Here is a 22252-nt window from a genome sequence, read left to right as displayed (position 1 = left end):
ATGAAGTGATATTAATACCCACACACTTTGTTACTACAAAGTTAACTCTTATAAATCTATAGAAAAATGAAGGATTCAATAAACTTTTGTGATTATTTCAGTGTAAGATTTGTCAGTGCCACTTAGGCTACGTATTAGTGTTGGCTGAAACATTCTAGATTTTCCCCTTTACGTGTCACATGGAATGGCAGGATTGAGAATGCTTTCCATGGACAGAAGTGCTGTGGAAATTTTAAGTCTGTCCAGTATCATCTCACAGCTGGAACTCCAGAGTGATGCTTACGGATGGACAAACTTCCAGCTGCTACTGAAACTGGGCATGTGAGGGAGTCCCACTCTTGGTCCTGGTCTTATAACAGAATTACAGAACTCAGTTCTTGTAAAGGGAACAAACTTTATCTATGCCCTTTGCCACGGATGGTAAGGCAGGGGAAACAAGCAGTATAACTTAAGTGTTCAAGGATATGAACTCATCTCTGGGGAGCTCTTTCACAGGCAATGATGTGAGACAAGATAAAAATACATTAACTCAGATGTAAAACATACAGCTTATATTTAAATAACACCGTTTTCCAAATGGCTGGATGTTTTATTTACACATTTTTCTAACTATATAACAGATGAAAAGACAAAATTAATAGATGACAAATGCAGCTATTCTCTCAGAAACTTGTTAAAGCACCTTGGGTAGACTGGAAAACTGGTCAGACTTGTGTTTGTTTTTTAAATACAGTCTGTATGTAAGACCCTGTTTAATTAGTAATATTTGGAATTAGAAACCTACAAATGAAATGTACCATGTATCAGCACTGTAATCAAATTCTAAAAATACTATTTGTTATTTAAATATCTGCAGTCAAGTCAGATTATTAGTTCAAATAGATGAAAAAAAGAAATGAATGAAAACTAGATGAAACTTTTAACATGCTTGATTTATTGCTCACAAGTATTTTGAACTTAGCAACAAGATTTTTGATTACTTAGATTGTCTTTTGTGTAAATGCAAGCACATATGACCATATCAGGGATTATCTCCATCTACAAATGACAGAAGAATCAGAACTCAACTTTGTGGAATGGCTAAATAGGGAATGGTTGACATGGTGGTTTCATTACAGAATACACTAAAATAATTCCCAGGTTACACAGCTCAAAAGCAAAAAAACCCTAAACTAGCAAAGCAATGAGGAAATTGCTAAAAGGTCATAATCCCACTCAAAATAAATGTTCTTGTTTTCTTTTAAAAGCAGTACTGCATCTTTATATTTTGTACTAGAAAAATACTGGAAGCTGCAATAGATGTAAGAAACACTCTAGACACTTAAAAGTTAGTTTTTTCTACTATCAATGAAGATAGAAGTATTTATAATTTTATCTAAGTGGAATTTACACTAAGTAGTTTTGAAGTGGTTGCAATGCATTGCAATTATTATAACATATAAATTCACTTAGATTTCTTATGTAATGTGCAAAGAAGTGTTTTGACTTGGATGAACAGACATCCATCTGAAAATATATTTTAAAATTAATTTACAAAAAAAATAGATTATGAGTAATTTTGAATAATCACTTTTCCACCATTTCTGCATTTTGTTTATACACCAATAAGAGAAGTACAATAGCTAGAACAGCTGGCAAAATGACAGCCTAAGACATGGTAAATAGACACAGAAGCAACAATAATAGTTCTAAAATAATTAAATTGTTAATAATAAATTAAAAATGGTTCTACCAAAGAATAGTGGTATTTCTTTCACATAGATATATAAATCTTTGTACAAATGCATAAATGTGTACAGGGTACAGCAAAACAGAGTCCAGATATTGAAAACTAAGGAATATCAAATCTTTGTTTAATCAGGGCTGCTGTAAAGCTGTTTTCTGAGGTGTGCTACCATTTTCTAATGAAAATTGAATTCGCAAATTTTTGTTAACAGAAGAATTGTATTTAAATGCTTTCTTTGTTCCCATCTAATTTGTTTCCATTTCAGTACATCTCAGAGTTTCTACTAAATAAATGACTCCTTTCTTAGTTTGTTACCAATATGTTCAAATAAGATTTTTATAACAGGTTGAGAATGTAGATGCATTCATTTCATGCCCCTTTATGATTCATTTTATGTTAGTATAAAAAAGAAGCGTACAGAGAAGCAAATGGTGGAGTTAAGACATTTCAGCTTTTTAATGAATTTATAAACCACTCTCACCTGCTACCACTTGAAATCCATAGGCAAGAGCACTTCATTGATACACACAGAGGGTGCAGATGGGAAAGGGAAGGAAGGTTTGGCTGACTGCATAGATTTAATTTTCTAAACAAAGGCAATTACAGTGTATACACTCTGGGCAGCAAAGTTCAGGGTTTGTTTTTCCTTCACCTCTATTTGTAGCCATCTCTTAGGAGAACAGACTAATGCAAACATGATGTCTGTACATATATTGTAGATAGATTGTTATAATAAATCTCTCCATCACTTTTTGCCACTTTTGGTGTAAATGATATATAAACCCAAAGATAACAAAATTCTTTCTTATAATCTGTACTAACTCTTAGGTGATGCAGCGGTCTTTGTTGATGTCTCTGTTCTGGGAAAACTTGTATGGAGTTCCAGTTGTCCATATATGTAAATCAGGTACTTCCCATAGGTGAGGTTTAGTTACTGGTGAGTGAGGACTATCTAATTTGAATCCTTTGTTTTACAGGCACTGTCTTGTGACTGGTCAGCAGAGAGCTGTTCAGGAGTCACAGCTTTTCTCAGGGGTATCACAGCCTGTAGGCAGAGCCAGTGTGATGATGGGGACAGACCAGACTACAGCTACAGTAGGTTTTCCTGCAAGAGCTTTGCAAGTTCACAGAATAAGTGATGAAATTGGGAACTTCTTATTATGCTTAAGGATCAATGAAAGCAAAGACATTGACACAGAGGCTTATGGAGACCCAAAAACATAAAGAACAAATCGGGTTGATGAAGAAAGCAGTGTTGCCTGTGTGAGAAGAGAAGGGTGGGATGAAGAGAAAGCCATTTTGAAGCTATGCCACATGAAGACCCAGGCTACTGCACTTTTTCAGGATGGGGGACCACGAAATTGTGGTGAAGCTCTGTAAAAAGTACATGCTAAAGTAGGCCTAAAGAGATTTTTGGTTGGAAATACAAGACATTTTAAGGAGAGTCTTAAACTTTCAAGCCCTTCACCTAAATTCTGAAAATATTCAGCTTTACAATAGTGTGCACACATCTGGTAGTTGCAGGAAACTGCCAGTTCCTTGACTCTAGAATCATATTTAACATTCTAGCACATATAGGATGTATACTCTGGTATTCTCAGAATGCTCTGAGCTTCTTTTCCAATTTCTGGTAAAGTATTATAAGAAGTCTTCAGTATACACATGTATGTAGTTTCTTTAGAGCCAAACTTCACACAAAAAAACTTGTGTCTGTGTAAAGGACATTGTGACTTGCATCTAAAATTCTGTATAACATCTTGCATTGGTCATTGGTTTTTTAATTTTGAAGGCATAACTTCACCTATTGCCTTTATTTTTAGAAACTGCTTCTTTCTATTGTATTTTCATATCTGTTCCTGACTCAAGGCTTACAGTTCTGCCAACACAGCTTTTTATTTCAACTCAGAACGCCTCATCTAGGAGCAACAGTGATGGCTATCTTGAATAAAGGTGTTGGCTATTTTTCATGGCACTTTCTCTCCATGTTCTATAAAATACTTGTAAATACAGGTAAATGTCCCCTGGCTGTTAATGAGAAAATAATTCTGCCTGCATCTTTTATGGCATCCTAGGTAGTTATGTCCACTTGGGAAAATTTCAGCAAACAGTTTACAAAAACAGTTAAAAAGAAGCAAAGACAGCCTCACAAATTTCCTGAAAATATCATTAAAAGTAAGAAGTAACAGGTTAAGAACCTTGTTCTGTTTCTATCCTAGCTGTGCAGTCTAGGGAAGTAGTTCTAGGCTAAAAATTAGATTAATACGGGTACTTAAATTCAGTAGTTTTACTGAAGTCAGCAAAAGGAGGAACTTCAGGTGTCAGCTATCTGCCTGCTTCAGAGTGGAGGATTCACTCCATGTATTGTCCTGGCAAGATTGTATCACACAAGTGACACTTAGTTGCTATTTGCTACAACTGTTGCCTGGCACTAATTCTGAGTGTTGAACAGTTACACACCGAGGAGAAAGGTGTATATAGGTGGATGAATGGTACGGGAAGGTAAGAGGCTAAAACAGAATTAAGGTGTTTTAACCAACTCTCATCTAAACATTATCTTTCTTTCTAACTTAGTGGAGACTTAGGTTAAGATGTTGTTAGTTGGAATACAGATGGCTAAAGCTGGCTGCTTGGTTTCTCTGTGTTTTACTACTTTTGGGTAGACTGATACAATTTTACTTTGTAGAAGGAAAAAAAAGCATGGTTTTGGCCAAAACACACAGCCTAATTTTGATCTAAACAGAGAAGTTTTCCTTTTGAAAATAAAATCCTGTGCAACCAGAGGCTCGCTCCATTATGACTGTCAGGTGTATGGCCTAACAATCCCTAGTGCCTGCAGAAGAATGTGCAAGTCATGTGGCTGTGAGATACACCTCAGCAGTTTGAGCAAGTGCAATTCTAACAGGTTGTGCCATTTTCTTATGCACAAGAGGGAATGCAAGTGGGATGAAGCTCTGAAACAGATGAGAGAATAGGAGAGTCAGGCAGGTAGGTATGACAACATGTGGTACAGACAGTAATAGGGACAGCATGTTTTTTCATTAAAAAAAAAAAACATTAACATAAATTAAAACAGTAAGCATATATTAACATTTTTTTCTCTACCGAAGAGGAAGTCATACAGGATGGAACTATTACAGAAGTAATTTGTATTTAAGCAACTGCTTATTAAAGAAATTAATTACCATTTAACTTCAAGTAGTCATCAAGTCTTGACCTTAGAATGTATCTATTACTCTGTGGGATGGAAATGAGAAATTACCAAGGGAAGTAACTCCTCAAAACAGGGCAGTCAAACAGTCTACAGAAACCAGGTCTGCCATTAGGACACCTGCTGTCCCCCACTGCTGACAAAAGGAAGTCCAGACATTTATCAGAGGGCAAAAGTTATCATTTACTGTCCATCTCACACACACAGTGCAAAAATAATTTATAGTTTATTACTCCTGTGAGAAAAGTATTCAGGAACAGATAAACAAGTTCATATTTGGAACCAAAAGTAACAGAATTTACTGAATTACGCTTAAATTCTGTACATACACAAGCTTATATGCTGTACATTGTCATAATTGTGAAATTGAAAAATTACTAAATACAGAAATTATTTGCAATTCTCTTTCCTAGAAGGTAAAATGACAATAACTATTGATGGATTTATGGTGTGTATATATATCTCAGAGATATACTTGATGCACACCAACTACATATTTATATTGTAACAGGAGTACATTGCTATACCAGTGCTGGTTGGGGACAACTGAAAGGGTACTGGGTATCTGAGGATTCACTGTCACTATTTAGAAGCTATGTTTTCCCAATCTATTCCCAGCTCTTATCAGGAAAGTGCACTGAAGCATTACTCAGAGACAGCTGTCGTCAATCCATTCTGGAAGGACTCTGCTTTCCAATTACTAAACACGGAAGCAACACTATTTGACAGGCTCTTGTTTACAGAAATCTTAACAGCTGACATCCAACCCAGTGATGGGAAGGGTCTGGACTGGATCAAAAGAAATTGAACACCTTGTATTGTTACTGTACACCAGCAAATCCAGGCACTTAGCGCTATCAGTATTTCTATTCTCAACTGTTCTAGAACTATGGGCAAAAGCTTATCTTTATTATAATCAAAAACAAACTTTCCCTAGACCTCAGTAGGATAGGACATCATCTTACATTCTAACGGTACTGCGTTTTAATGAACCCAGGAATTTTACATGTTTGGCAAAGTGCATACTTTAAGAGAATCATTCAGATATTTATAATAGCTTAACTGAACTTCAGAGTCAAAATATGATAAATTCTCTACAAGATAAAGGCACAATATTTACAGGTACTCTTATCACTGCAGCTTTAAATAAGGTAAACTAAATAACACTATCATCTTTGAAATTAAACTGTTAAGAATTATAGTAATAATCTTTCATAAAAAAGTAGATATGCTTGTGCATTTAGTACTCTTGATTCTGGAACCATCTGAACATGGGCATCACTAACGTACACCCACTGTCCTCCTGATGCTCCCATGGCTTCTTTTAAACCTGAAATGCAGAAGCAAAAGAAATTTTTTTCTTGTCTTTCATGACATCATCAAGCAAATGCAGTGGCTATTTCAAAAAGCTAGAGCAGTTTCTGACCTACAGGAGTAATTCATTACTTAGATACAGTCTGCTATTCATTTTACATGTCACAATGCACTGTAAGAGAAATTGGTACAAGACAACGCCTTGGAATGGATGCTACCATAGCTTTTTTCATATTTTTTTTAGAAAGCCTAAGATATTTCCAGTACAGCTTGCGGAGTTCCGACAGTAAGTTATACTAGAGCACAACCAGTTCTGACATAGAAAAAAAGATCTTATTTTAAAAACTGTCCAGTGTGAAATTAAGAAACAAAAAGATCTAATCTGTTCTAATAATCATTGCAAGACAAGCATAAGACTGAACAAAACTTTGATTTAATGAATAATGTAAAAGATTGTCTTTCTGGGAAATGAGCTTCAAATGCAAAGTGATACTACATATGATAGAAAGGGTAATGCTTGGTTCTCACTGTCCCCCAAGAAGAGAAACAGTAAATATATTTACCTAACTTTGACAGCTTAATATATTATTGCTGCTGCAAATTTTTCACTAAAGATCATGTCCTGGAAACTTATTTCATTCTTGTCCTTGGGTGACTTTTTGATGCTTGTATCCTGAATTGTCTGTTATGCATATCCATCAAGTATTAATAAGAAAGAACTAGTCTGCTGTTCTCAAAATGCCAAGAGAAACCCTACACCAAACCTTGTATCTTCCATGATAAACATTCTTGCTGTTCACATTAAACCAGAGTATTCCAGATTTTTAAGTATTAAAAAATTCTCAGTCCTAAACATAAGATACATAATAAATGCTCAAATATTCAGAAAATGTAATTTAATTTAATGTCATAGATTTGGTGTACTAAACATATATAGAAATGGTATGTAGAAATTTCTATGTATAAACATAACATAGAAAGGGTGTACCAAACCATTTTCAGATACCAAATATGCCAAATAATTAAATTTTACCAGGCACAACCATTCATATGGATGTATTATTTTGAGTAGGAAAGAGGGGAAAATTTTGCCTTAATTATCTGTTTAATAGCTGAATCAAAATTCCATTATTCACTCAGCTCTATATGGGATTAATAGCAGAAGTCAGATATGCACTGTGTGCAACAACAACAAAAAAGAATAATTAATAGAATGATAGGTTGGTTTGGGTTGGAAGGAACTTCAAAGATCATCTAATTCTAACAGCTCTGCCATGGGTAGGGACACCTTCCACTGAGGTTGCTCAGAGCCCCATGCAGCCTGACCCAGAGCACATCCCGGGATGGGGTTTCTACAACTTACCTAAAAATCACAGATTATTCTCAGCTAAAAGATTATTTGCTATAAATCCCTGTAGACAGTTACTTTTGGTTTACAGTAAAGGAAAGGAAGCACTGTTTGTACATACCCAGAACAGTTTTAGTGGTAGAAATATGCTCTAGCAACTTCTTGGAGGATGTCCTGACTTTCACATACGCCGCATAATGACCACCTCTCATTGAGCCACTGTGCTCCACTATTCCATAAAGACTATACAGCACTCTTGCACCATCCATAACATTCTGCAATCCCAGAAACACAAAAAACAAAGGTGAATTACTTCATGATGAATTTTACAGGCATCTTAAGTAGCTATCAGCAGTATGATTCCAAAAGATGCAAACATTCACAGCATTTCTAACAGCAAAACACTTCTATTACAAGTACTCAGTAGTCTTACTAATTTAGTTATCATAGTGGCAGTAATACTTGTCCTTAATGCTGTTGCATACACCAACATCACCGGGCCCCACAGCTTAACTAATGTTACTGTGATATTCTTGATATGAATGGGATTGCACAGTTACAGTTCTGATCTGAGGACATTATTTGAAAAATTCACTCTACAATTTAATTTAAAAAGGAGGAAATAATCATCATTATCATCACAATCAATCCAATTTAACTTGTGGTCAGGATACCAACAGCTGAAGTACAATAAAAATGAAGATTTGATACAGTACCTTGCAAGATGCAGCACAAAATGGTGCTAAGTCTAAAATCAATGGGAAATCCACATGCCTGTTTACTTTCCGTAGACTCAAACCAGCCTTCAAAAGAAAAAAAAAACAAAAACTGTAAAATAAATATTTTTACTAGGAAGTTTTTTAAAGATAAGGTGTATCACTATACTATTAAAATTAACCAAATCCAAGAGTAAGATTTTAAATGGTTTAAATTATTTAAACTTTCTTTGTTACGTTTTCAATACAGTGTCTGCTACACATATGCATGATGGACTCATAAGGCTTTTCCCTGGATACATTAGGATTGCTAAATGCAATCTGAAGGTGTTAGGATAATCACAACATCAGCATGTTTCAGACAGTGCTTCCACCAGATCTCCATCTAAAAAGGCAGTATTGGGATCCACAATGACACTTGAAGAATTGCACGTCCACCAATGGGACAGAGAAATATACAAGAGGAGTTTGGTTCCTTACCTGGTGGAATCTTTTCAGGTGGAGAATAAGAATAGCAGGAACTGAAGAAATCAGGAGCTGTTTCCGAGCATTTGTGTAGACACCTTCCATTTTCTTTTCTGTATTTATGAATATCAAAATAATTTGTAAAGCGAAGGCAGTCACATGAAATTTTTACAGTACTTTCTAAACATCTGACAGAATAGATCTATGCTGTGATGTTTTTGTACTTGTTATATAAAACACGAGGGAATTTTTGTAGAGTAACAAAAATATTTTCTCATTTTTCTGGTTATTAAGAAACATCATCTGTGAAATCTGAGCATTATTTTAGCCAGTCTTGTGAAATTCAGATCAGAAGCTGGAAGCCTGTCCACTATCTAGGTCCGCTTGCACACTGAGATACCTACATTGTTACTACAGCACCCAACTTCCCTGTTAAAAACTAAAATAAATGGATGATTCCTGGACAAAAACTGGAAGGCACAAGTCTCTTTATCTATGCTAATGTCATAATCACTAAGTGCTTGGTTTTCCGTTCTTCAGTACTTTCTGAATGACTACATGCTTCATACTTATTTAAGAGAAAGGTCTGAGGAGGGCTGTCTGCTTCAGGAAACTTCCTAACCTGTTGGTTTCAGCATACAGGATCGGGATATGTGGCTTCCAAACCCACTATGGTGCAGAAGCCACGGAACACAGCTTGCTTACCAAAAGCAGCACAGTGAAAGCCCCACAGAAAATCTCCACAGTAAAAGAGATTACACAACTAGCATTTGTTTTTTGCTGAAAAAATCAATTTACTGGTTTTACATATGTTCAAAAGAAAATAGTTCATTTGAGGTATAATGGAGCATTTAATGTTTAATTGGGTGACTCTTACGTCTTTTGTTTTAGGAAGAAAAAATAATTAATGATTAGTTGTGAATTGGTTTTCCTTTTCCATGGTGCCCATGGAACCAAGGTGTTATGTATATAGCACTTAGAGTCCAATGATGATTAAAGGAATGATTATAAAATACAAATAATTTTTCTGAATTTTCTCATGCTTAACTTTTATCTCTCCAGATATCTATAAATGCACTGCAAACAGGCATTTTTTGTTTTTACAAACTACCTTTATTGTATTTACAAATTCTCAGAAGAGCTTAATTTTTTTATTCTTCTGAATTTCCATACATTAAAAACCCCAACCCTCCAGTCCTTCTAAAATGTTAGTTTTTCATTAAGTTGTTTTTCTTATTTGGTGAACTCTAATGGTCCACTTGAGCTATACAAGCATGGAGGAAAACATTGTCATAAGAGGGTACTTCTCTCTCATCTCCATTCTTACAAATTTTTGGAGTTTTTTTTCCTCTCTTCATTACAACTCTCTTTTTTTACCTCTTTTCCATAGGTAATTACATTACTTCCCTGAGTATGTAGGCTACTGGGGCTGAATATTACAGCATTTATTTCAAAGCATTGAGGATTGTAAGGAACAGGAACAGCAGCAAAATTTAGTATCAAGCAATGCACATACTCTGTTTACAGTCTTCTTTAAATTCTTTATCTTGGATAGAAAAAAGATGCAAAATAAATTCTATGTTGCATTTACGATTATGTTCTAATATAAAAATTAGTTTTGTTGCTATGGCCTGATGAAGTTTTAAATTGTTATAAGCAAGTTTGCTTGGGGAGAGATTTTCTATTTAACCACAGCAGGGAGGCCCATGCAGGAGCAATGAAAGAGCAGCCACCACACAGGCTTTGGGAGGCAAGGCTGGAAATTGTCCAGAGGTACAAGCACTTTACCTGTGGAGTTGGTTTTCTTCTGATACTTCTGTTTCCTTTCTGTGCAGCTCTCACACAAAAGCTTGTTGTTCCCCATTAAGAGCTCTACAGAGGTGAACTGGTACAGGCAGGACTGAACAGAACATTCCTTTGAGCTAGTTATGTAGCTTTGGGAAAGTGTCTGGAAAGCATTTTGAGGGTTTTGGGATAGTGAGGATTTGCCTACTGAGAACATGGAATTATTTGATAAACCTAATGCTGCATCTCCACAGCTTGATTTTTTATCTTCGTTTACAGGATCACAGAAGTTAAGCTTGGATATGGCACTGGAAATCATCTCTTCGTTGCTGTCGCTTGGCTTGTTGTGCGGAGCTTTAGGGTTTAAATGGTTGACATGAGCACCAGACACACTGCTAGGTGGGCTCAAAGGTGTTTGCTTAGAAGCACTTTCACTTTCTGAGGCTTCACTGTCTGCATCAAAGCTGCTTTCAGAGCGGCTGGCTTCCTTCTCACTGCCCTCCGTCTGGCTTCCATTGACAGCCGCCTCTGCAGAGGGGTCTTTGGAGTACAGCACACCAGAGCTACCTTCCAGCTCAAGCTTTCTGGCTTTTTCCTGCATGATAACAGGACTTCTTTCTTCTTCCTTTGAGGAAGCTTTTCTGGCAAGCCGTCTCTCATGGTTCAACTGATTCTGTAAATTATGGCATTATTAATTGCCATAAATATAAATAGAGGGGAGAAACAGGAAGCAGATTTGTAAGCAAACAAATCTTTTGAAACATGACAAATGCAAAGCAAATTATTGGGGGGTTATATTGTTTTATATTCTCCATCTCTCATGATTAAGATAGCTGATTTCCTTAAGATGTTTTTAAACTAATTTAGGATTAGGAATCTACATCCCAGTCAGCTAAGAGCATTATACTTACTGTGAGATCAATACTTCCCACAACTAATTACTTTCACTTTGTGACAGCTGTAGATGGCACATTTGAAGTGGTATTCCCTTAATCTAATTTAAGCTTCTAAAAGGTCGTCAAGTTTAAGCTATTCCCCTGGCCTCCCGTAAGAGACCGTAGTTGATGAGCACCTCCAGAAAAAATGCAACTCATCTTGCAGGCATTTGTCATAGAATTGACTAAGGCATCCCTAGGAGGATGATTGCTGATTTGAATGTTATCTGAAGTTGACTATTTTTTAATCAAGATTGCAAGAAGGAAAAAAAGATTGCTTCCAAAGAAAACTACTCCTATAGATTTAAAAAACCAAACCCACAAAGCTGCCATAATTTTAGGTGATTTGCAAATGTTCATGACTCTTTTCTTGCCTACTTTTGTTTGGCTACTTTTGAAATGAAACAAGCAACTTTCCTTCCCCCCCTTTTTTTTTCCTTTATTTGAACTGGATCAAAATTCCAGTGGTACCAATGGGAATCCTTCCATTCATCTCAATAGTTTGAGTTTTAGGCCTTTTCTTCTATAACAATCCGTTTCTGCACTACTTCTTTCCATCCTTTCCTTTATTTCTACCTTGTGTCCTTTTTCTACTTCTGTCTCATTCTCTTCTCCTGTCATTCTTTTATATTTTGTACTTTATATGTTGGATTTTATACAATGCATTTATTCTCCACATGTGTTTAATGTGTTAAGACCTGATTCATAAGAGATTTTATGGCACTCAACAGAGCACAGACCCTTGCAATAGTCCCAAAAGCAACATGAATTTAAACTAGCCTGCAGATTTTTTTTTCCTTATAAATGAAACCCTGTAACTGAAAGCTAAATGATTATCAATGACTGTAATTTCTCACGCTTCTAGTGATGACCTGACAAGTCTATGTCAGCTATATATGTACTAAAAAACCCCAATGACACGTGTCAAAATTCCCTAGAAGTTCTCAGTCACCCTAGAAACCTGAGTTAACTCAGGATGACTGGTTAGCGTGAGTATTTAAGTTCTTACCTTATCTTTTGTTAAAGTGTGTTTCTTGACAATTTTGGGTTGATTATTCAGTGTACCGATAGAAGAACAATTATACTGACCAAGATCTGCCTCCTGTACACTTTTACTTTTACCTGTTCTTCCCAAAGGCACAGGTTTTGCAACCTAAGAAATTAGACAGGAAATTAGGAAAGGCAACATATTAATTTTGTATTCCTTTGCAACCTACAGAAAAGATGAATGTAGGTGGATTTTTTTCCTTTATTTTAGAAAACAGCAACCTACATAAAACCAATTAAATGACTCCCTGAATTGTGAAATAAGACCACTTTTTAATTTTTTTAATCATAAACTCACTGTCAACACTGAAGGTTCAACTGAAAGCCAGAAGAAATAGGAATGATACAGAATTTCTGTATGTAATACAATACAAAATAATCTATTCTACTATTGTATAAGCACTTGCATAGCTGTACGAGATGTGACTTCATCAAAAGGGACACAGGTCCCCCTAAGTCAGTCCCTGCTGCAGCCTGTGACAACAGAGCTGCCACACCCCCTATCACGTTACTGGCAGCTGCACGTGTGGCCTGTAAAGGAAAGTGCTGACTATAAAGTAATGCCCATCCTCAAGTGAGTACAGAGACTGCTAAACACCCACAGAAACTGCTCTCAAACAGAACCCAAAAGTGCCCTTGTTACACATGGGAGCCAGAAAGGACAAGAGCCCAGATACTCAAAATACTCTAAAAGCCTTAAGTCCCATAGACATCTACACTCAGTGCACCCACAAAGAATTTGTTATGAAAAAAAAAATTGGTGTTTGGAGAAAAATACATTTTATACAGAAATAAATATTACATTAATTACTCTCCCTTAAATGTAGATGAATATATGCAGGATGGAAGAAGAACCACTCCCAAACCACCCCCACTACTCTCAAATTAAAAGCCCAAGTCCTGAAAAAACAGTTTATGCCTTCAAAGGAACACAGTTCCTCTGCAGCTAATGGAGGCAATCCATGAAATGCTGAGAACACCAGAATAAATAAATTAAAATATCCATTTTAAAAGTGTCTTATCCTGTAGGTAAACATCAGCCCAAGGGCCTCAGGTTCTTTATATGCAAACCAGTAGGTCAGAACCTGACTCTCTGGACCTCAAAAAAAAAAAAACAAACAAAAAAACAAAGGCTTACAATCATTCTGTTTATATAAGTACATGCTATTAAATTAAGCTAATCTAAGACCTATATATTCTGTGGATTACTGCAGATAAAGAAAATCATATAATGAATAGATGGATAACAGTACATATGTATTTATGGACAAGGTTACATTTTTAGGCTTGAAATCGAAACTATGTGTATATGTATAAATATCTTCACAAGGCTATTAGAAACAATCCACTGGAAGCATATATTATATATTCTGTTTCTTACCCTCTCCTCTATTATAGGAAGTGAAAGATCAATGAAAGGTTCTTTTACTGTTGAAATCTTGAAGAAAAAGAGAAAATGCACTTAAACACAAAGAACAGTATATGGGTTTAGTACATAGCTCCCTTTATTTAATCAATGTATTATCAAAAACTATACAACAAGCTAATTACTTACAAGAGGTATGAAACTACAATGAAGAACTTCCCACTAACTTTTAAAAAAAATTATTAAGGTAGCTCTAATTTTCTTTCTAACACCAAAAAAAACTTCAGCATGGCAAGGCAAAGGGCAATGCATGCTCATCTGGACATGAACTGACTTGAAGCAGTGTGGTGCTCACTTTCTCTGAGCTCCAGATGGATTTTCAAGTCATGTGGGCCTCTGTGGTACCATTCTGCAGAAAGCTACCTTTTAGAGTTTCCTGATTCTGGACACTTCTGCCAGGTGTTTGAGCTGTTATGCAGCAAGGACTGGTTAATGATAGTTAAGTGACAGGTTCTAACCTCATTCTCTCAGTTAAGACTAAGTCAGTCTTACTGACTGGTTACACTCAAAAGCTTTGTTAGATTTTTTGATACCATATACTGATTGGTAAAATAAATCAAATTACAGGGGAAAAGGGACTTGGAAAGAAAACAACCTCTTTTTTTGTACTGAGGTTTCATTTTGCCATGTATAAGATGGAAATATCATGCAAAGCATACCTAAAGACAATCTCTTTCAGCACTTTCAATCTGCCTTTATCCCTAAGTTCCTTATGCTCTCTCCCTTGCTGTTCTCGAATTCCTTCCAAAACTGACTTATCTTACCTCGGAAAAGACTGTGAAAAACTAAACCTTAAAAAAAAGAAGTAAAAATCATGTTGTGTATTTAAGTTACAGTCATGCCATCAATTATTGTCTCCATGTCCCTTCTCTTGTATTTGTGACCCTGTCTTCCACCTGTGACATTTGGTATGGACAGCAAGCTTATTTTTATCTATTGTGCAAGGAACTCAGGAATGTTTAGGTTCCAGTAAAACAATAAATGAGATCAAAAGCAGGCAGCTCTGGTGACTTATTGCCTGGCGTGCAATGTTCAAACAGGGGTTCCTCTAAAGTGTCAGTCTGCATGAACAAACATGTATCAAAAGTATCTTGCCAGTGCCGGCAAAGGAAAATGGAGGCTAAACTGTTTCTCAAAGGGCTACAGCTAGCATATTCCCAAGTCCTGTGCAGGGAGAATATAAGGATCCAGCAAAAATAGATGAGACATGCAAAATACATACAACCTCTATTTTTTATATGGTCAAAGTTCTTCATTGGTACTAGTAGCACACTGAAGAGTAATCTACACATCACACACAGAGAAGTTTACCTGGCACTGCAGGACTGTGATTTATTTTTCAGATTGATTAATTTACTTAATCTCTATAATATGAAATAGAATGTTTTAAACCAAACACAAATGTAACATTCAATTAGAAAAGTCATGCAATTAAGATTTTTCTCTGCCAAACTTAAAAGAAAATTACAAGGATCATGAAAAGCATTTATGATGGAATGTCAGTAATATTAATTATGAAAGGAATATACTGTTCATTAGGGTTATTGTGTTAATTATAAAAAATACTTCAAAGAAAAAGAAGTAATTTTAGCATTTTCCCAATGATTATAGTTCAAAATAAGTAATTTCCAATTTTCAGGTGTATCCCAGAAGAGAAGGCAGGAGGATTTATGTTTTAAAATAGGTGTTTTGAAAATACCAAATAACTCAGTTAACATGTAACACACATGATTATAGAATTTGGAACCTCCAGCCTTAAGTCAGATGTAAAATCAAGCCCAGTACTTGAATCCTTTTTGAATTCAAAGGATTGCTTTTCCTAGGTTTAGGAGGATAATGCTTTAAAGAAGGAATACATCATTTCAAATGAGAAAGTTTCAATAAAGGCTTGTTTTAAGAAACAAACAAACAAGTATAAAATTGGCAACACAATTTTATACTTTCAAGACAATGTAATCAAACCAGTATGTGATCTATTCCACATCAAACCAAATTCCAGAATACCTACATTTTCACATTCCTCACACATGACAGTGCTAGTCAATTCACCAACAAAGATCCTATCTATGAAGTTCATCTTCACACCCTCTCTTCCATATGCTGAAAAAACATTGCCTTTTTTAAATGTGAAAAATAACACATCCAATGCCACACTATAAGTACAACAAAATTCTTTCTAAGATATCTCATGAAAGCACAATTTTAAACATATTCAAAATGTTTTGAACACAATACAGTAACTAATACATCATATACTGTTATCTCAACTTTTAAAAATACTTTAATGAGAAGGCTCCCTTTTATCCTTCCCTTCCCCATCTTCTGTAAGAGTAATAATACTGATTATCTTAAGAAGAAGCTCTTAAAATCTCAGTTTTCTTTTGAATACATAACATTGCATTGCCTTGATATAGACACTGGAGTAAACAGAGAGATTATCACCCTTTCGAAATGGTTTTTGCAACTATAAAGCTCTAGAACATGAAACAAAATCCTTTTCTAATGCATTTTGGACAGATTTGGGAAGGACAACTTACAAAACATCTAAATCATTAGGATTTTAATTAAAATAAAATCACCCAAATTAGAACTACTGAATAAACAAACACATGCAAAAAAAAAAAAAAAAGATAAAATAAAACTTCTTCTTTTGAAAAAAACTGCCTTCTTTAAAAACAGCTGCCTATCTTGACATTGTAATTGTATTTAGAGTGCTCACAGTACCAGTCAACTGACAGAAATCAGTTTTATTTATGGAAAGTGGCCTCTCTGAGTATAAAGTAATTATGACTATGTAAAAAATATAGAGCAGGCTATTTTAGAAAACAAATTTAAATTCTCCCTATTTTTAAGAGATGGACTAATTACCACTGGGGAGCCTTTCTCCTGGATATAACGATGCAAGTCAGCACATACTAAGCTCTCTAGACTTTAGGTACACACTAGGCGGCACTAGAGTAACACAGAATAAAGTCTGGCCACTACAGCACTTCGGATCTCCTGGTCACAATAGGCAGCTCTGAAGAAAATGGTATTTAAAGACTAGTGCAGTTTTAGAAGTTTTCAATAAAGAGTTGCATACCTTTGACTTTCCTTCTTGTTTCTTCATCTGCTGTCTTAGTAGTTGGGTTATTGAATGCTTTTAAGATACCAGTTTGTATACGCTAGAAGTAAAAATAAAACCAAGTATTTTAAGTGTAAATATTATAAAAACTAGTCATATATGATTAGACTTTATCTTATTTACATAAAATAAACATAATTTAATATTGTAGAACTGTTGTTGTCATTCATTAAAATTGTCAAAACTACATGAGCTTAACTTTAGTAGATAATCATTCAGAAATTTCCTTTCCTTAAAAGGGAACCATCATAGGGCACTTCACAGGTTACCAAGAAACTATGAGATTTTCAGTGAACTAATGCTATCCATTTCTCCCACTGGGAATGAACTTACACTGATTGACTAGAATACAAAATGCTTGGAAGGCAGCTAAGAGTCTTTCAGTACCAGACTTCAGTGACTGCATTTGAGCAGTATTTTTATCACTTCTGTTTATTTTCTAACACTGCCAATTCCAGAGGGATGTTAGAAAACTTCTTACAAATCCATGTAAATGTTATCAACATTTACTCAAAAAAATCCTAAAAGCTATAGTTTTGAAAGAAGGATCAGAAAGAAGCAAATTCATTTATGAGTTATAGCTGCCCTTCCAGACAGGGGGTCCTTCTCCCTGCTATTTCTCAACTCCCTGGAGGTAAAGAGACGTATTCCTGGCAGCAGAACTGCATGGGCTGGTAGAAAAGCCCAACCTCTGACATGCTGCAGAGAGAGAAGCAGGAGGATGAATCAGGTCCCCTGACTCTGCTAGCATGCATGACCTGTGCTTTCCCTTTTCCTGGCAAATATCCTGTCTCTCTGATCCACAAACTCTAGTAACATGTACGAGTCTCCCTTGTTGGTGTGCAAGTGACATCTATAATTAAATACTGAAGTCACACTTGGAGCAAAATACCATTCTAAAAGACAAATGGTGATACCAAACCCTCTGTCCTAACAGGAAAAGATTAATAAATGGCTCTAGTTTCCAGGCAGCAAAGCACACTTCCAAGCCACATATCACTGTAGTGTGAGGATGACAGTGTCAGAGGTTTGGTTTCCAGTTCAGACACCCATCAGACCACGTCATACTCCGACCTTATGAGTATGTGACCTGGCTTGTGAATTAACTCCCGCTGCCCCGAGCTCAGCTTTGTTCATCTTAAAGCCAACAATATACTAAAAGGATTAATCAATAGGTAATTCATGAAGTTGAGCACCATAAATGGGTTTAGGGCCATAAGCAACCCTTTTGTTGGGATTAGCTCGTTGAACCATTTATTTAGGTCAAAGAAAGACATAGTCTTTGAATGGGCAGGGTGCTTTGGACAATGGCAGCAGACATTAATCAATTAGCAGCAGGGTTCAGCCACTTCAGGCCCCGGTGTGAAACCATCTCCAGCCCACATTGCTAAAGACAGCAGACGCTATGTCATCTTTATTGTTGTATGGCCAAGCTTTTAGCTTAAAAGTCCACTTGTGTAAGCTTTCTAACTTTTTTCCTCAGGAATATGAAAAAGTTCAGCACTGGTGTCAGATACAAACACAAAACCATACAGAACAGGCAAAAGTGTAACAGGATTTTTAGTTAGCTCCCAAAACTAGTGCTGTGTCATATATTATATGTATTTCTCATCAAAATTAAGGGTTTAAAAACAACTAATCCTGACAGGGATAGGAAAGCAGGGATGACCAGGCTCCTGGCTGTGCCCAGCTGGTTGTCTGCCATCTACAGACCTGAAATATGGGATAATTTAAAAAAACACAGGGGGAGAGAGGGGGAAAGAGCTTTTACTAGTACTGTCGGTGGCAGAGCACCCCGAGGTGATAAAAGATATGTTTGCAGTCATGCACCATTAGGGCAGCAGTGGGATGTAATTGCAGGACAGGGTGGCACCCACGTCTCCCTGCCTGGTGATGGAGTGGCAGAAATACTGCCCAAAAATCACCATAAATTCTTACCAACTTCCACCACTCTTTTTAGGTAGGTACTGTAGCTCTCTAATAATAAGTGATTCAAAAGGCTAATGCAGGTTATTGCAATGATGGCACATCCACTGGTGAAGCTGACAGGAGACTGACTTGAGGGGAAAGCACAAGCACCTACTGGAGAAGCAGCTTAGTTGCTGTAAGAATCCTGTGTGATTGTAACGTGATGTAATAATCCTTTCTGGAACATCGCCTTTGTCAAGAAAACATAGTTTTCACCTTTTATTACATAAAAATCAAAAAATAAAATAATAAAGTTTCCCTCTTCTGCAAAAACATGACAACTGTGTTCTAACTGAAGTCAGCTGCTTCTATTGTGTGCCATGTTCAAGACATCATTTTCTAAGCATGAGTGTCAAGGTTTAACTGCTTCTTCTTCCAGTTCAGTTCTGTTTATAATCAAGAATGCTTACAGGACCAATAAATATTAGGATTCTGGCAGGATGGGGATTTGTTCAGCTCTACTCTAGTGCCAGAAGCCAGGCTCAGACACAGCTTTACATCTTATCTGTGAGATAATTCAGCTCAGGATCACAACATTCATCGGGTTACTAAATGAAAGGGAAGAGGAAGTACTCTGGTCAACATTTTAAGCCCTTCCTTTAGAGGAGGCCTAGAAAAGGCTATTTACCACAAAGTATCATCTGAAAAGAAGGGTCCAAGACTAAGTTAGACAGATTAAATCTGATATGGTCAAAATAGGAAGCACAAATAATGAAGGAAAAGACATCAAAAAACACTCACACAGGGATGTTTTCAATATAACACACTGCTTCTACTGCTTCATGTACTTGGGTGTAGATTTTAAGCAAAGAAAAAATGGGTATATACAATAACTATGGGTAGACCCATAGCTATGAACTGCTAATTTTTGTTCCAAAGCTTTAAAATTCACTTTGTCAGCTAATGCAGAGGTCCTACCTTTACTTTCTTTACGCCTCAGATGCCTTATTTTTCCACCTGTTCCTTTTTTTAAAGGCAAACAACTTGGATTCCTAAAACTCTCATTTTCTACTTACCTTATTCCTACTGCTAACTGAAATTTTGATTCCAATCAACTATTTTAACTCAACATGAACATAATGAAATATCTTTTTTAAAAAATTATTTTTCTCAAGATAATGAAAATAGACACTCCTACTTCATCGATTACATCTTTAAAACATTGGGAACATTGAAGAACAGTGAAGCAATGACTACTAGTTCACTTTTAAAAGACACACAAAGACATTACTTTTGTCTCCTCAATCCTGATTGCATCCAACAGATAGTGAAGAAGCTCCTGGCTGTCCTGCTGCTGGAACCCCTTAAATCGAGGAGCCCTATGAAAGAAACAGTAAAGAATTTTAAATCATCTTGGGAGATTCTTAACAAGACAATGTCACCATCACATACTTGTTGAATACTGGGGTATAAATAGGTACAATCCCTGCAGAACTTCATGGGGCTTTAGGAAGCTCCTGGTGCAGCAGGCAATTTTGCCAACAAGGCTGCACTTTAATCTAGGTTGCAGTTTGATTCTACAGAGTATAGGTTGACTAAAACACAGATTTGCCAATGGAGTCTCATCCATGCTAGCAGCCCTCTCCTGACAGACTAAACCAGTACTTCTGTATCATCAGTGATTCTCAATGTCATGGAAGAGAGAGAAAGAAGATTTTCCAAGTGCATAACCTCCTTTGTTAGTTCATCCTTTTCTCAATCAAGGAGACATCTCAAATGTGCATAAACAGTCCTTTTAGATCACCAGCAGCATCTGCATCACCCTCAGAAGCCAGAAGAGGAAAAACATCCATTTCTGACTATGCTCCCCTTTACACTGGTGATCTTTTAGACAACTGCACAGGGGTAATGTTGGATCACTTCTGAGACAACCATTCAGTAGCATCAATCACTACTATTCAAGAACTGTTGAATTCTTTTTTTAGTATTCACAGCATTTAAATGTACTCCAAATATCATATTTTTCAGGCAGAGATTACATAGAAATTAGAAAAAATAAACCTATGAGTATATGGATAGATCCTTAAGGTGCTCTCCTTGCCACAGCCAGAAGGCTTCGAATAAACAGTTTGCATCTTCAAGATCTTGCAACCTCAAATGAGTGAACAGTATTTACTATTACCACATCTCTATTCACTATTTAAACTGTAACTGACTGTCCAAACCATACCTTTCTTGGCAGGTTACGCTTTAGATCTTCAATTACAGTCTTGAACTACTTAAACTAAAACAAGATTCCACAGAATCACAAGGAGTTGGAAGAGACCATTGGAGGTCACCTGAGCCAACCTCCCTGCACAAGCAGGGTCCCCTAGGGCAAGTTACTCAGGATTGCAACAGGTAGGTTTCTGAATTTCCAGTAATGCCACCAAATGGCAGGTGTGACTCTTGCTGCAGACTGAGGTGAGTACATGCAGGCCTGACCACATGCACCCCTTCCAAAACCTGCACAGGGGACAACTGGATTAGCACAGCTCAAACAGGAATTTTATCAAACTGGCAGAGCAGCCAGAAAAACCAACCACTCACTCAGCTCCTCAATTTTACTAAATACACTTCGAACCAGTTTTCACTCTGAGCTGTGGATTGCATGCTTTGGCTAGTCAGTACACAGAGCTGCAAATACACATTGGTATTTCCCCAGCACAATGATCTCACGTGCCCAAGCAAAGCTCTTCAGCTGTTCAGGGTTCCGAGGGTTAGTGAGGCTTCCATCCCACTCACACACTAAAGCTTCTCAGATTTGCCTTAGAAGTTTGTGCTCATGGAGAGGAGAAATTAAAGGTGATCAGAAAAGACCCCAGACGTGCAACACGCCTACAAGAGTAAAATGTAAAGCTGGGCAAGGTGTCAAAAGGCCAAGTCAGGGCACAGCAGACATGGGCTACAGGCAGGATAGAGATACAGGGGTCTCAGCTTTGAGCTGCTCCCTGGAGGCACCTTGGGGTGTAACTGGAGAAGGATTGAAGGTGACAACGCAGAGATCTAAGGTCAGTGCCTAAAATTAAAAGGAGCAAATCTGGACCTGCATATGCAAAACAACATGTTCACATTTACAAATAAGATACTTTCATATTTGCGCTTCTTATCTAGTTTTTGAAACAAAGTTGACAATATCCTGAGTTAAAAATTATTTAATGATACTACTGTACTGTAAGGCTTACTAAAAAATCTGGAATCAGTAGAGTGG

The 22252-nt window shown here is 36.5% G+C and overlaps 1 protein-coding gene across 4 annotated transcripts in view; it reads right to left on the bottom strand.

The window, feature by feature from the left end:
• Nucleotides 1-5140: 5140 nt before the first annotated feature.
• USP45 (ubiquitin specific peptidase 45) overlaps nt 5141-22252 on the bottom strand; it is a 48750-nt gene continuing 31638 nt past the window's right edge. Inside the window, exons 9-18 of one of the 4 annotated variants that reach the window (XM_015620621.3) lie at nt 20294-20381; nt 17053-17134; nt 15979-16070; nt 13926-13982; nt 12507-12650; nt 10566-11235; nt 8793-8890; nt 8313-8399; nt 7718-7871; nt 5141-6264 (exon numbers count right to left, since the gene is read on the bottom strand). In XM_015620621.3, the coding sequence (XP_015476107.1) occupies nt 6131-6264; nt 7718-7871; nt 8313-8399; nt 8793-8890; nt 10566-11235; nt 12507-12650; nt 13926-13982; nt 15979-16070; nt 17053-17134; nt 20294-20381 (1606 nt within the window). In that variant the 3' untranslated portion in view covers nt 5141-6130. Of the gene's footprint in view, nt 6265-7717; nt 7872-8312; nt 8400-8792; nt 8891-10565; nt 11236-12506; nt 12651-13925; nt 13983-15978; nt 16071-17052; nt 17135-20293; nt 20382-22252 lie in introns of those variants that run through there. The other 3 variants (XM_019005893.2, XR_002001494.1, XM_033512862.1) reach the window with 3 other exon arrangements.

Source organism: Parus major, chromosome 3 (assembly GCF_001522545.3).
Source record: "Parus major isolate Abel chromosome 3, Parus_major1.1, whole genome shotgun sequence".
NCBI classification, from domain to species: domain Eukaryota; kingdom Metazoa; phylum Chordata; class Aves; order Passeriformes; family Paridae; genus Parus; species Parus major.
This window is presented reverse-complemented; position numbering and strand designations above follow the sequence as displayed.